We start from the raw sequence: 16,873 nt of genomic DNA, 5'->3' as shown, positions 1-16,873 counted from the left end.
GTAATTGTTACACCCTTGATTTACATTTTGAAATCTGCTGCTTCAAGTTTATCAAAACTTTCTTGGCTATTCTTGCACACTTAATTTGTCCAGACTATTTTGGCAAGAGTTTAAAAATGCCATTTGGATTTTTGTTAAGATTGCTTCAAATATTTTGATTAATTTAAGAACAATTGGAAGTTTTACCATATTAACTTTCCATCCAGAACATATGGTTCCTCTGTTTTTCCAGGACTTTAAAATTTTTTCTCACTGTAAATTGTTATAATTTTCTTAATGTGGATCTTACACATTTCTTATCAAGTTTATTCCTGTTCATTTTATAATTGTTACTATTGTAAATGAAATTTTTTAAATTATATTTTTAATTTTATTCCTGGGTATGTAAGGAAACTATAACTTTGTGTACATATTTATTTTTAAATGTTTCATCAAATTTTATGGAATGGAGACCTTGCCAATTTTAACATGGCCATATATAGAACATTGGCACACTTGAACATTCCCAATGATTTCTAAGCAATATTGCCTTTGATAATAAGTTATTCCAGAAAGTTTTACATGTAACTCTGCATTTCTTTTTGTGAATACTTTATGTAACCTTCCACCTATGTCTGATAGAACAAAGGAAAAATGAAAAGCAATGTGATCAATGCGAGGATTGACCATTAGTTTTTAGAAAGTTATACTGCTTCCAAATGAGATAATTCATTTTTTCCACATAGTTTAGCAAGCAACAAGCAGGAAATAATGAAATCAATAACTTTATTTTTATTATGTCGATATTTCAATTTTTCTGAATCAAACAAGCAGTATAATATATATTTACTATTAATATGAAGATATTGCTATGCTTGAATGACACCCCTTTGGGGTTGAAAGAGGAGTTACAAATCAGACACAGTTCCATGTGATCCCCAGTCCTTTTCATTGTACTCTTGCACACATTCACATCCCCTACCCCACAGACAGCCGAGGGACACTGACCAGTCCCTCAGGAAATCTCTGGGGCTACATACACACCAGACATTGATAGGAAAAGAATTGTAAGCTATTCTTCCCGCTCTCTAATTAGACTTTCCAGCCTAATTGCAGGAGATGAAATCGAGGGCGATCCAATTTACCCGGATGACCAGACCTTATAATCATTACAAAGCAATACATTGATGAGTACAAGCCAGCATGCCCCTGAGAGTAAAATCAACCTCCTCTGTCTCATCAGGGTATCAGATCTACCTGCTTCACACTCTTGTCCACCGGTTTTAAATATTATTTTTAGCTTTGTTAATTTCACAACTATTTTAAAGTAGAAACAAATATTGTTTTTGTTTTTTGTTTTTTAAGAAAACAGTCTCTTGTTTAGAGGAGTGAATTTCTCAAGAACTGTTTTCCTGGAAATTCATTTTGAAAAGAATTTTCATAAAAATCTTTTATTTAAAGTGAAGAAAATAGTCAATTATAAAGATATGTATAATGTACTGGAGACATTATTCATTCCTATAATATAAGTGGTGCTGGAAAATGTTGCTCTTTTACTTTATCTTAAATTGATTTGGTCTCCTTGATGAGGCTTCCTCCATTATGTAATAGAGGAAAAATAAATTCTCACTCTGGTTTAAATTCAATCTCTCCTAAGTAAGAAGGCACAGTCTCTCATTCAGCCTCCTTCTACCTCAGTTTGTTGCAAATAAGATGTTGCTCAGATATGTGGGGTGAAGGGGAGGCTTGCCCAGCCCTCATGGTTGCAAAAAGAATCAGGATGCTTGGGAGTCATGTCCCCGTTCTCTAGCCATTGATGTATGTGTCAGCTGGTGCAGTGCATAGCCAGTCTCCTAATTGAATTATTGTCCAATATCCCTTTCTGGTTGACCTGGCTTCTCCTTAGATTAGAATAGCTTCAGACCTCCCAGCCTCCACCATTGGGCCAGGTACATCTGCCACAGGATATCCACAACAAGCCCCTTGGCAGTGTCCAGCCAGAATTCATAGCTCCTATAGATGTGTATGTATGAGTGTACCAAAGTCTGTCTGGAAAAAGTCCAGCCATTGTTAATATAACAAGAATGGCTCGCACGACATCAATGTAACTTGGCAACCTAGGAGAGTGGACTGGAATGGGCTTATGTGAACAATGACGACTTCACTGTACTAGTCAATGGGGGTGGTGGATGCCATTGAGTGAGCATGTGTACTGTGTGGCTGTCACATTCAAAATGACTGAGGAAGTAGAGCAGTGAATCTGCATCAAATTTTGTGTTAAACTTGAACATTTTTCTGTGGAAACTACTCATATGATTCAGAAGGCTTTTGGGGACAATGCAATGAGTGCAGCGCAAATAAAATTGTGGCACAAATGCTTCAAAGTTGGTCGAGAGTATTTTGAAAATGATCCACATTCTGAAAAGCCTGCAGCAAGCAGAACACCTGAGAATGTGGACCGTGTATGGGCTGCAATGAACAAAGACCAGCAACTGACAGTGCAAGAACTGCAGACTGTTTGGGGATTCCAGAAACTACTATGTCTGAGATTCTGATGCAGGATCTTGGCATGAAACATGTCATGGCAAAATTCATTCCATGGCTTCTGCAACCAGAGCAGAAGGAACGTCATGCTGTGGCTGCTAATGTCTTGATTCACACTGCTATCAATGAAGCAGGTTTCTTCAAGAAGGACATTACTTTGAAGAGGACTGAGGTGTCATTGCCTTATATACAATGTTTCTTGTAACTTGTATCTTCAATAAATGTCTCTATTTTTCATATTATGTGGATGGATACTTTCTGGACAGATCTCGATATCCATCGTTACTCATATCTGTATCTATACACTAGACTGACAAAATTTTATATGGTGCATTTCACCCCAGCTAGTGTAGGTTGCAAAATGTTTCAAAGTAGAGAGTATCTCTCACTTATCTTTGACTCTGCGGCACCACATCTGATATCTGGACTATATTCAATATGTATTCTCTTCATGATTGAGGATATTTCTCCATTCTCACTGATAGTAAGTTCTTGACCACTGAGCATGCACACGGTATTGGTGTGAATGCACACTATATTGAAACAGTGGCACAAATAGGAAAAAAAAAAACCAACATTGAGAGACATGTTAGGATAATAATACATTTTGGAAGGGCTCTCTGGATACCTTTGATCCAGCTTCTGAATTTATAATATAAAATCGGCATTTCTACTCAATGAATTTCTTTAATTTATGGAATTCTTGCAGTGACCTGGACAAAAACTCAAAGAACATACTGAGACTAGCACAGTCTCCGTTTTTTTTTTTTTCCTCTAGTCATTTTATACATAGTGCTGAACATATAAATGGAGCTTTACAAAGTACAAGAAAGGGATCAAAAACCTGATCACAAATATTTACATGGAAAGGCTTTAAAGAGGTTGGTTTGTTTTTTTGTTTTTTTTGTATTTTTTTATAGGTTCCCTAAAAAGATAAAGAAAAACGTCCATTGAGAAGGGAGTATCTGGGGAGGGGGAGTAATTCAGAGGCAGTTGACGTTTTGAGGTTAAATGGAAACAAGGCCTTCATTGCAGTGAGCACTTCTGCTGTGGGTCAAAGGGGGTACCCAGTCATTGACAATGACTGCATTCTCTCTGGCTTTGGGTTCCCGGTGCTGTTATGCAAAACTAAATAACTGCTGTCACTGCTCTGTAATTTGTCCATGAGCTCTCTGGTTTCTTTCAGACAAAAGAAAATGTCTCATGATAATGGGGTTTTATATGAGTGTGCTCTTTCTTCCGGAAAAAAATACTTAGTTAAGGATTTATCTCTGTTCACATTGAGGAAGAAAAGAAGCTCTACAAAGTTTTACTCCTCCCTCCCTATAGCAATTCTTTGTCTGGCTTCCCATGGTGGGGGGTGGGGGTGTTACCTTCAGTATATTCAGCATGTGAAAGACATCGTGCCAGATGCTTTAAATGCTCCTAATTGAGAAGCATATGAAAAAGGCAGCATCTTCCTACTGTGTTTCATTTAAACATGGAGGGGAAAAGCCCTTTGGGTAAATTAGCGCTTGGAGGATTTAACAAAATGAATGAACTCTGACAGAGGCCTGTAACATATGATGATCTAGCACTAGCAAGTCTTGTTCCCGGTTCCCTGGGCTACTGCCCTGCCTTGGAATGCCATGGAGTCAAGAAAATGTGAGACAGAGTCTCCTGAAGAGGAAAACCAGATGAACCTTGACTTGCATACAGTAGCTCTTGCTAAATAGCATTTCCTTTGACTGGCTGTACCTTTCCTTTGGTGCAACATTCCTCACATACTCATCTGAAAAATCAAGCAGCTGACTTAGTTTCAGCTGCCCAAACTAAAGGACTGTTGGGAAAGCTCTTTACAAGTGATTAGCAAGTGTACTGTCTATTTGTAAATTGTTATTAAAAACTAGCCTCTATTGTGTTATAGGAATAAGGGAAGTAGAAATAAAGGCAGAAGCTTGTCATCACAAAGTAAGAAAAATAATATCTGTGTGTCCATTACCCCTTACACAGAATTCTAAAATAAAATAAAATAGAAGCTCTGAAAAGTTAAATGCCTTTGTGGTAACTTGTTCAACCGAACTTGGATGGATTTGGTGGCTGAGGCCTACCTGATCTACAGTGAATTATTCATCTTTATTTATCTCTACTGATGTAACTATTCATATGCTTCACTGCAGTAATATTAGTGAACATGATCTCAGGGTTGTGCCAGACCCCACCGAGGGTCCTGTAGCATATGTACGGTGTCACTTTTACAATTCTGAAAAAGCCTGAATTTCTGAACAGAAAATTCGGAGTCTTTGAACAGACAAATCTCTATATGCTTTGCTTGCTACGGTGTGAGGTATTGTGCTAACTGCTTGACAAACTAAATCTCACTGAAGCCTTACAACTGCCATGATGTCTACTTTGTAGATGAGGAAACTAAAGGTTGGAAAGATGAAATAAGTTGCTCAAGATTATTCTTTCAGTTATGTATTGCTGCATAACAAACATCCCTGAAATCTAGTGGCTCCAAACACTGCTTTCTTGCTGCCACACACATTTCTGTGGTCAGACTGGACTCAGTGGGGTGGTTCTCAACGTGGCCGCTATCAGGCAGGAGCTGGGAATCGAATCATCCTGAAGCACCTTTACTCATATTACCTGTATCTCAGTTGGCACGCCTCGGGGCTGGTCAGGCACCTCCGTCTCCATGTGGCTCCTCTGCATGGCTACATCACCCGTACCAGAGTGGAGGCCTCAGCATAATGAGACCTCTTACATGGTGACCAGCATCCCCTAGACCAGAGCAAACGTTCTGGGAAACAAGAGGTGCAACTTGCCAATTTCTTAAATGCTGGGCTCAGAAATGGACACAGTATTGCTTCTACTTTTTTTCATAGACATGGATTCCAAGTCTGTCTATAGCAATGGAAGCTACTGAGCTTCTAAGTCAACATCTAGGACTTGAATTTAGGTCTCTGTAGTGCCAAAAGTCCATTCACGGTGGAGGAATCTTGCCTCTCACCCATTTCTCCCACTGAATGCCACCTCCACTTTGTGGTGTTCTTTTGCATAATATTCCTTTACAAATGTGCAAATATTCAAAGGAATATTATGCAGCAGATACGCTTCCCAGACATCTCACCCACAACCTGTCTCTAGGTTACCCTCTATTCAACCAAAAGTAGAAAAACAAATAGCTGGGTCATGCTTGTTAGCTGGCAAGGTTTTAGTTTGGGCTGTAATGAGACCTTGAGCTGTTTTTGCCCTTGTGGGTTAAGCTTCGTGGTCTGGTCAACTTGGAACAAATAGAAAGGGCCTTGAGAATTGAGGTCCATACTGATTTATGGAGGAATAATCACAGTGCTGTTCAGAAGGAGAGCTGATGCACTTGAGGTCTTTTTAGGGAAAATCTAAGATTCACTGGGATTTAGTGTTGGGTCTGGCGAGAGTGAGAAGAGAAACAACAGGAGAGCAGGCCAAGAGTGTAAAAGGATTTCCTTGGCCAGCTGCTACAGCGGACTGAGACCCTAAGGTGTCGGCCACCAACAAAAGTAAGGTGGGGGGTAGGGAGGAGGTTAAAGGGGATATGGGCGGAGGGGGGTTGAAGGGATTCTCTGCAGATGGCTCAGGGGGAGTTGGCTCTGGGAACAAAGAAGTTTACTAAAACAGAAGTTACTAAATTCTTGCCACAGGCTCAGATATCTCTGAAGGACACAGGCCCTCACTGGTATCAGCAGTTACTGCGGGGGCAGCAGATTTGTGGGGGCTTGTTAATATTAGACCAGAATTCCTGTAATCCAGGTCTTATGCCTAAGCTTTAGGTAAGGGGCTGTTGGAATATTGAACCCTATCATATCACGTGTGTCAAAATGGCATGCTTTCCTCAGGGGGCTTATGGGAGTGAGACCCCCGACCAGGCAGCTGTGCTGATCAAATCGAGCTGAACAGTGGCATTGCATTCATCGGTCCTTCTCAGACACACCTGGTGTTTTCTTTCCAACTCCTTTCTCTCCCCACCTTACCTCCTGGATGCTGAACGTACAAGTGGCCTCCCTTTCCTGTCTTCTACTACCCTCCCCAAAACGACACAACTTCTTACGCAACAGCTTCCGTGCTTTTCTGACTCCTCATTCTTCCTTGTTAAATGAAAACTTGATGGCTCCTTCCTACAGAAACAAATGTCACCTCCTAGAGCACTCCTGAGCTTGAGGTCATTAGCACCGGGTGCAAATATCAAGCATAGCTGTTTATGGTTTGCCCCTCTAGTTTGAGTGAAGATGCTGTAGTGGCCAAGAGCCTTTTCTAACAGAGAATAATGAGCCTCAGAGCCAAGAAAGTAGTTAAGTGCAACCATTCAGGTTGCTAGGTTACAAACACCAGGTGAGAACTCGCTGTCTCCTCAGTGACAGGACTGTTATATATCAACATGGAAGCGCCTTTGGGATCTCTTTATCCAATTGCCTCATTTTACCTGTTAGGAAACTGAGACCCAGGTAGGTAAAGCCATCTTCCCACAGATCTGCAATGATACTGTGAGGTTATAGACCAACTCTCCTAATTCCTTCTAGTTCAGTGACCATAACACAATGCTGTATTCAGATCACAATTTTTTCCCTTTGTCCATCAAAATACCCAGTGTGTTTTATTCTGTCCCACACTTCTACACCACTGTGATTTATACTCCTGTCACCTCAAAGCTATTTTTAATTTTCTAGATCTCCTTTAGAGTGTGGGTGCATTGGTCAAGAGAGCATTCCTTGTTCTTGGTTCATTTGCTGCCAGCATATACGTTCCCGCCCTCTGTTCATTATGAGTAGTTATGCCCACGTTGCCAGGGAAAGTAGGATATCTTCTGGCCAAAAGATGGACAAGAATAAGATCTGGTTTGTTGATCATCATATAACCTTCCCTTTAGTCCCACCATGCCTGGCTGATGGAAGACAGTTGCCCTCTCAATAAAGATTATAACTCCAGCAAATAGTGGATTGTTTTACTTGCTTTATACTAGCTCATGAGGAGCCCATCCAATGAGGAAGGGTCCCTACATTCAGTGTAGCCTTCTGCGAAACCTATCGCAAAATGTCATAATTTAGGGCGCGTATCCAAGATGTCTGAGCAGGGTAGATTTACTCTGCATTCAGGGTCCAAGAGAGAGTGAGTGGTCCACGTGTTTCTGTGGCAGCCTTAGTGAAGGAGCTCCCAGAAAGCAAAAACAGTGCAGGGTGACAGGGTGATGCCCCTGCCTTTGACCTTTCAGTTCCATCTGAAAGACAAGTGTATCTTTCTCAGAAAGTCATGTATGACAGGATTGTGTTAAGTGTCATCGTTTTTCCACTACTCAGAATAATTGGAGAACTGAAAAGTTAAAAGAGTTTAGCCTTAGTTGATAGGCGTAAGTGATTAATGCCCATGGCTATTATTCCAGGAACTGGAATCCATGGGCACTGGCTCTAGGAGGTAGACAAGCCATTCAACCTTTGTGCCCTAGGGGGTCTTCAAGTGATAGAGATAGTATCTGAGCCATTGTGTTCTGGAAAGGGAACGCCCTGTGATGCAGATAAATAATTGTTGCTTCACAGATAAAGAAGTACTAGGAAAATGAGCCCTGGACTGCAACTCTTAGCCAATTAAACTGTTTCCCAACCCCCTTACTACCCTTTCTTGTCCTTATAGAAAAGCCAGCTTAAAATGACATATCAAGACTGTTTTGGAAGGTACATAACCTGCCGTCTTCTCAGTTCGCCAGCCATCTGAATAAAGCACCCATAAAGATTCAATCCCTGTCTCTGCTGTTGGTTCTGGTGGTGACAGGCAGCACGAATGCCAACTTTTCTGGTTTTAGTAACTGTTACAGTAGCTAGGACCAGGCAAAATGGGATTTAAAACATCTATCTGATCATAACTTCAGTAGTTCTCAGTTTTTATCTCAAAACTTTCTACAGGTATAAAGGTCAAGCTCCATTTGTGGCTTCCAGCCCTTTTCACTGTGCTCTCGGTTGTCCTCTCAAGCTTAAACTCGTTGTACGTCCCTTTGATTTCCTCCCCAATCCACCAACGTAACTGAGAAATGCTGCGAACTTTTAACACATGGCACGTACTCCTTCTCTCACTGGAATATCCATCTCTTCTGCTTCCACCTGATGAACTGTTACTTGTACTATAAACTCCATCTGACTTATTTTGCCTTCTGCAAGGATCTTGTTATGGATGTTATCATACCTTTCTGCCCCATCTTTATGAACACACCTTGGAGAATGTCTCCTTGGCAAACCTCAGGCTCAAAGCAGTTTTACTTCTCTGAAACCATCAGTTTGTATTTATCTTATCAATGCTCAATAGTGAGTCTCACCAGGTTTTCCCTTTAACAATTGTTGCTAGAACTTTCATAGCTAAAATTGTAGCCTGTGTACAACCAAGGGTATGAATTTTTCTCGATTACATTTCTGTCCATATTTTATGAACTGAACTTTGTTTTTCTTTTACTTTTAAGTATGATATCTTGTCTCCTTTCTGGAACGAGTTGGCCAGGGAAGGAAGGAAAGGAGGGAAGGAGGGAGGAAGGGAGGGAGAGGGGAGGGCAGGAAAGGGGAGAAGAATCCAAACTCAAAAGCAACTTTATGATTCTGTCACCTGGAAAAATTAATTTTCACTCTGCTTTCCTTGCACTTTCAAGTAGCCTCTATTATACCATTTATATCACTTCATGTCAATTCTTCTTTTCTTGGCCTTTTTTCCTTGTACCTGATTGCAAATTCTTTAAAAAACAAGGACAGCTTCTTACTTTGTATTCCCAGCTTCTGGCTCAGTTCCTGACTCAATTAACTACTCAGTATATGTTTATCAAGTGAGCAGTAGCTGAAAAGTAGCTCCAAAGATTTAATCCAATCACATAAATTGATTTAACTAATTGGGGTTCTGTTCAAGAGTTAGACTCATTCTCTAAATCAGACTTCTGACCTTCAGAATTTTATACGTGACTAGTCACAGTCGTATTTTCATTTTCCTTGTCTCCAACTGAATTTTAGCAGATAACCCACAGCTGTATTTAATACAAATCAGATGATATTAAATATAATTTAAAATCTCTACATGAAATAGGATCAGATCCCATTGGGGCACGACAAAACACAATTATACCTTCGTGGCATATGCTATTTTTAAGCAAATCCATTCATGAGTATTAAAGTCTGCCAATCTTTTCTCAAAGTTGCTATCCTATCAGGAGTGCCAATCCCAAATGGGAATTAAGGAGTCATTGTATTATCTCTATCCTGGATTATTTCTCTAAGCAGAATCATCAACATTGATACATACCAGGGCTTTATTTGAATTTAATGGCAAATCAGTAACATCCGCATAACAGCTAATTCTATTCATGCTCTTTAATAGATGATGAAATTCTACAATATGTGTATCCCAGTAAGCACAGGGCAGGTTCAAACTTCCTTTCTTTGTTAGTTGAAACAGGCTTGACCACTCCAACAGTTATTCATCTAGGTCTTCCAGGCCATTGCTAGGGCAACTGCCTGAAATGTCATTTGAAACATTAAAATAGAAATAAAGTAGTCTGAAGAAATTATTATTGATTCTGATTTTCTCTCTGTTATTTGGAAAAATCACAGGCACAGGAAGAAAAAAAGCACAAGTTAGCTAGAGAATGGATAGCCCTACTGTACTGTTTTACAAGTGGGAAGACTAGAAGGATTTGACAGTTTCTTCACCATCAGGGACACATTGTCATTTTAATAAAGGGACAATGAAAAGTGAATTAACCATTAACACAGAAGTGTGTCATATACACGTGCATAAGCACAAGTGCTTGTGGGTCAGAGCTGCCTCTGGATAAATTATAATGATGTCACAGCAGCCGCCGAAAGTGAGCAGACACCAGAACAGGGTTGAACAGAGCTATCTGCTAAGCGAGCACCAGCTCCCTGCCTCGCCAGCATGACGCCTCGCTGAGTTTCAGTAAAAGAAGGGGAAAATTAATCAATATCTGCAGCAGATGGTGTCTGGAAATTTACTTCCTAATCTAGTCAATAATTGTAGTTCTTTCAAAGACGCACAGTTTCCTTGACAAGGTAGCTCATCAGAGACTTAACCATTTGGAAATGTCTTCTTTCAATTTAGTGTTCAGTGTTCTCAAAATAACAGCATTTGCAGCCAGATTAGGGCAAGCCACCACTCCTTGTATTTCCCTTCCTCCTTGGTCTCAGTGATATCAAAAGCCAGATGGCAGGAGAGTATAATAAAAGAAGGGTAAACCTAAGGTTGGGTGGTAAATACTGCCTTTTTGTCCCCCAGATTCCTAGGGGAAAGCACCTAACTTATACCCACCCCCTTTGGGGTTGAAATAGAAGTTACAAATCAGACACAGTTCCATGTGATCCCCAGTCCTTTTCATTGTACTCTTGTTCATATTCACACCCCCTCCCCTGCAGACATCTGAGGGACACTGACCACTCCCTCAGGAAATCTCTGGGGCTACATACACACCAGACATCGGTAGGAAAAGAATTGTAAGCTACTCTTCCCGCTCTCTAATTAGACTTTCCAGCCTAATTGCAGGAGATGAAATTGAGGAAGAGTCTAGATGGAAAGGGATGCATTCCCCAAATGACTCAGTATAACCCACTGGAGTGTGGGAAGACGGTTTCTATATCTGTATCTTTATTTTAAGTAAGAACTTAAGCTTTACTAACTTTTAGCATACATATTGACACTCTCATGATCTTCCGGTTTGTACATTTGCTCACATATCACACAAATAAATGAAAACATTTATTTGAGAAAGAGGAAGAATGTCACCCTGCAGAGAGCTAGTCTGGGTCTCTTCACTCATATGCTGTCACCTTAGTGTGACTTAATTGCAATACTTATGAAACCACTAAGTGGATTGATTGCTATCTTATTTCATTTTAAGTAAATTAACCCTCACAAAATGAACAAGTGGTTTAAAAGTAAGCAAGTGTTTAGAGAGTCCTACAAGAAACTACGTACGGAGATAGTGCTAATAAGGTAAACACCAAGCCAATGAAAGAAACGACTTTTATCCAACCTCCAGTCCTATCTTCATCAGTCACAAAAAAGTCCCAATCTGATCAGATGTGATGCATTCAATTTTGAGCAGAAAAATATTTTTACATCTTAAATGAAAACAATAAAAATAAACTGTTTACATTGATATGTATTTCCTCTTTAACTGTGACTAAATTGATATTTAGTACATATTTTATAATGTTTGCAATATATTAGTACACTATTCCATAAACAAATAAATTCATAAACAAATATTGTTATAAACAAATATATTTATAAGCAAATATATTTGTTTTATGGACAAGGGTGTATCATTTTATTCTTTGCAAACTGCTGTTCTAAAGGAGAGAGCTTTTGGAAGGAAGCAGCAAAAACCAAAGAAAAGGTTGCACATGGAAAAAAGTGTAAAAAGCCATCAAAAGAAGGTATAAGAGGGAACCCCAATGTAGGTCACAGGACATGGTACATTAAGTTGGATCTGGCATTGCTAGAAACCAGTCTTATGTTGACCTCTGTGTAGTACTTCTATCCTATAATAGGGTCCATGACATATTTTATAAAATAAACCATCAATGGCTCAGGAAAATCCTTAAAATTTTAAATTTCCACCTTGTTTTCAATGCTAAAAAGGTAAACTTCTGCAAAGTTGACAGAAATATGTCCTTTCCCATTGCTTAGAACCATGAAGCATCTCATAAATATATTCATTCCAACATTAAAATATCAAATAATATTTTTTTACAAACAGGATTTAATTGGCAATTTAAGCTGCAGCTAACATACAGCGAGTCTACCTAATAATCATTGTGTCTTCTCTCTGGACACAGCAATCTTATATTCAGCTACTCTTTTATTGAATTAAAAAAAAATAAGTAACAAGATGCATTTTATGAGAAATGACTGGAGAAGAATTCCATCCTATAAAGTTTGATTCTTTTATAGGTTGGGAGATTTTCATAACTTCCGTTCCAACATAATACAGAAACATCCTTCAAAATGTTATCTTTACGATCATAGAAGCTAAGAGATTCAAATTTCAAAGTGCGTGTTATTCATTTTCTGGTCATTTTTAACTCCCAGGCAAGCTCTCTGATACCCTCATCATTTGTTTAATGTTTTTTTTTTCTTCATTTTTCCTGCTGTTTTGGGAGTCAATTTCAGATCACAAAGGACAGAAAAGTTTTTTTTCTTTCCCAGACAAGATTTTTATCAGCCTTAAATAGATTCACTGACCCAGGACTAGTAACCTCCCCATAGCAGCAGCTTCTGAGGTGCTCGGTGGAGCATGGAAGGGCCTGTAATGACTGATTAAGGTCCTCAGGAGAGCCTGAGATCATTGTAAAGGATTCTGGGGCAGAATGTCCCTATAAGCCATTCGTGTTAGCCCATGTCATTTCATAACCATTAACGCTGTCCCCTGTCCCGCTCTCCCAATGCAGAGAATCGTGGGAACTTGACCCAGACTCACATGAACAGTTGCATGTTCTGTGTGCTGGGACAGAAAAATAAATCTTCTTCCCTGGTAAGATGCCCTGGCAGAAGTTTCTACAGGTGTTTCCTCCAGAAGGTATCCCATGAGTACTTACTTGAGGGATACTATTTTGGATTGCATTACAGAGCAAAGTATACAGTCAGACAATCTAATAAGAATGATAACTACCAACCTACATTTCATCCTCAGATCAGAGAAACCCAATTAGGTCATCTTTCCCCACTTCCTAGACCAGAGAAGGAAATTTCTGAGAGGTTAATTGATGTGCTGAAGAGCACAGAGTAAAGTGCCTGGCTCAGTCCCACAGTCCTTTACATTGTTCTAGATTTTGCTTTCCCTTCTGAATGGATTATTAGGTCCATGTTAATTCTGCCCAAATAATGAGTAACATTCATAACTTTAGAATGTTGTTACTTATCTCAATTCTACTATCATCTGTAGCTAAAAAATTGTTCAGAAAATTTTGATAATCATACTTTTCAGAAAAAAACATAACTTCTTATATATTGTTTCTTCATTATTTTTTTAAATGAATGTTTTTATGTAACAACTTAAACAGATTTAAAAAATTTAAATATGTTGGTTAATAGTTATAGTAAAGAATATGCTTTAAGAGTGGGAATAAAAGCTATCTGATTCCCCTTGGTACCACCAGCTCAGAAGATCTTAGTTGTGGACAAGTACGATGACACAATCTCTCACATAATTAAAACTGGATAATCCACATAGGTGTGTTCCTCAAAGAGTTTGCCAAGTAGTTGTCCATGTCTATTATAGCTGCTGAGCAAATGGGTTGGCATGAATAGTTATATCCTTAATGTGCATATCGTTAAGAGGTTGGTATGTCTTCTCATTTACTGGTAACTTCTCCAGTTCATCTAGAGTCTCCAGACCATCCATTACCTTTTCAAATACTGTGTATTTCATGGCCAAATGTGGCTGCTTGCCATAGGTGATGAAAAACTGAGATCCATTGGAGTTTGGGCCATTATTAGCCATAGATACAACACCTCTAACATTGTGGTTTATATTAAGGAACAGTATGATGGTATGAAATGATCGGGCAGACAATAAAACCAAAATCTCCATAATCTCTTCACACATACACTAGATTCTGGCTAATTTCTTTATCTTGAGATATTCACTGTATTCATCCTCAAATTTCTTGCCCCAGATACTGTTACCTCCTCTTCCAGTACCTGTGGGATCTCCTGTTTGAACCATGATGCTTTTTATATTTCTATGAAATATACAGCCATTGTAGTAATTACTGGCACAAAGAGCCAATAAATTTTCACATGTTTTGGGTGTCCTCTCACAGAAAAGTTCTATTTTAATATCACCTACATCTGTATGGAGTGTCACCGACATTTTTCTTCTTGATGGTTATGTTACTTAATTTCTCAGTCTTACCGAGAGAAGTTCAAAAATGAATTTAATCACTTCGGTAAGCACAGCTGTTGTTCAAACAGAAAAGGTGCAATTGCAGATGCCCCTCACAGGTCTCTAGATTCAAAATTAGTTTTTTGAGCTCTTCATTATTTTTTTATTAAATATTTTCCCCTTTGGCTCTGACCATCCTTAAGATTGATTTTCTCTGCCCAGAGGAGGATTAAGGTCAGTTGAGGCTCCAGGCACAGAAGGAAATATTGGGCCCATTAAAAAAAAGAGAGAGGGAAAATAAAAATACATGTTAATCGCATTTTTAAATAACTAAAAAATATTATGTACTATTAATGTTTTATTTCCAATAAAATTTGAATATAATATATGTATAATTAATAATAGCATAATAATAATCACAAAGTCTTGATGTCATTTCATTTTTCTAGCTACCAATGAAAAGAAAAATATAAAATTTAATAGTCTGAATGACTAAAATACTAGAGAAGAGATTTTTCATTATAGTGCAATAAATTAATGATTAATTAAAATTCAAAAATTATTCATAAACTAGGAAAATCCAGGCACTGATGTAACAACAGGAATTAATTTTATCTTAATATAATTTCAACAATAGGAATTAATTTTATTTTAATATAATTTCAACTTACCTGAATATTTATTTATAATCACAGAAAACTATTTTTAAAACCATAAATGAAACAAGTACATGTCCACAAACTAATTTACATCCCTGCCTATTTGCGTATATAGTAAGTCTGCACTGCAGGAGAACCTTTGTAAGTACAAAGTGGCAAATACGATTCCATTGCTCTGCTGAGCAGTAGCTCAGCCGCCCAGGGCCTATGCAACATAGTAATGAAATAATGAAAATAAGCTAATATAAACATACTATCAGGTTTTACCACCGATTGTAAACTTGTACGTAATTAAAATTGCACATATGAAACCAAACTTGGTGTCATTAGAAAAAAGTGTAAAGTTGGGGTTTTGCAGGGCCCTTCCAAAGTCAGGGTGCAGGGCGTGTGCCCGGTGCACCCGCCGTCAAATCCGCCTCTGCCTCTGCCCAAGTTATAGCTCTCTTTCTTTTAACCAGAAGTCATCACGCAAATGCTTGCGCATCATATCGTGCTCTTTAAATGTGATTGCAATAGCTAGAGGGAGTGTATTTACTTGAATATTTAATTGTTAAAACAACACTGCTGCGCTTGTCCTTAAAACATCTTGTAGCTCTGTGGTCTTAGCTACCTAAAGAGCCAACCATCCTTGCATCCTGGTTTAAGAAAGGGCATGTGGCAAAGTTAGAGCACCTTGCTCTGAGCCAGTTGTATATGTTATTAATTCCATAGCAAAATATGTGTAGCCAGTTTGCACACATCATGCATCAAATCATGGCCCCGCCAGTGCGCTTCATACATTTAGAAGTCCAATGTCAAATAGTAAGTCCAGTGCTTAGTACTTTGCAGATCTGATATGATTTTAGAATTTAATCTCTAACCTGTATACATTTCCTGTTAAACCAGATTCTATTTCCAGGACAACTATATAGAATTTAAGTTCCTTATCTTTAGTTTTCTAGTAGAAATATCCAGCTGAATCTTTCACTGGCTCCTCCAACTTGACTTGCCTAGAGTCAAACTCATCTCCCTCACCACCTTCAGAACTTCCTTATTTCACCCTCCAGTTCAATTATTCTCTTAGTTACTCAGGCTTGAACTTGTCACACTTTAGTCTTTTCCCCTTCTTCTTCTTCTTTTTTGTAAAGATTTTATTTTTTTTATTTTTAGAGAGGGGAGAAGAGAGGGAGAAAGAGGGAGGAGAAACATCAATGTGTGGTTGCCTCTCACACACCCCCAGCTGGGGACCTGGCCCAAAACCCAGGCACTTGCCCTAACTGGGAATCGAACCAGCGACCCTTTGCTTCACAAGTCAGTGCTCAATCCACTGAGCACACCATTCAGGGCTCCCCTCTTCTTTCATGTCCTATGTCCTGTAAATCATTCTGAGCTTGTAATAATAACCTTGCCATTTCTATTGCCACTCTCACTGCCTCGCAGGGACTACACCATAGTGCCTTAACCAGTCTCCCTTCCCCTCTCTCTCCTCCTCTCTGCCCTCCAAACTACTCCAAGATTGATCTCTCTAAATCAACATTTTGCGTCTACTCTTCACCCCCTCAAAACACGCATTTCTTCTAAAATTAAGTCTAGAGAAACTACAATTCAAAAGCTCTCTCTTACAGTTAAAAATCATCACTCCAACATCTATACTACTCCCTGACATAGTAGGAGCCACACCAAAGTCCTCACCCACATGCTATTCTCATTTCTGCCCTGGTTCTTTACTTAAAACTTGTACATTGACAGCACTGAATTTCCTGTTGTTGGTGACAGGTAATTACAGGTCAGTAGCCCTCTATCCCAACTAGTTCCATGGTTCTTTGGG

General features: G+C 38.9%; 2 protein-coding genes across 2 annotated transcripts in view; one reads left to right on the top strand and one right to left on the bottom strand.

Moving 5' to 3' along the window:
• The window catches only part of IL1RAPL1 (interleukin 1 receptor accessory protein like 1), a 598,169-nt gene that overhangs the window by 371,037 nt on the left and 210,259 nt on the right, over positions 1 to 16,873 (top strand). The window lies entirely within an intron of this gene.
• Positions 13,796 to 14,458, bottom strand: LOC149991704 (peptidyl-prolyl cis-trans isomerase-like 3). The gene is made up of 2 exons (XM_090265190.1): positions 14,156 to 14,458; positions 13,796 to 14,047 (listed from the first exon to the last, which is right to left on the bottom strand). The coding sequence occupies exons 1-2, from the start codon at positions 14,393 to 14,395 to the stop codon at positions 13,796 to 13,798; spliced, it is 492 nt and encodes a 163-aa protein (XP_090121316.1). The 5' UTR covers positions 14,396 to 14,458.

The sequence above is a fragment of the Furipterus horrens genome, unplaced genomic scaffold, assembly GCF_987537825.1.
Source record: "Furipterus horrens unplaced genomic scaffold, mFurHor1.1.pri manual_scaffold_17, whole genome shotgun sequence".
Lineage (NCBI taxonomy): Eukaryota > Metazoa > Chordata > Mammalia > Chiroptera > Furipteridae > Furipterus > Furipterus horrens.
This window is presented reverse-complemented; position numbering and strand designations above follow the sequence as displayed.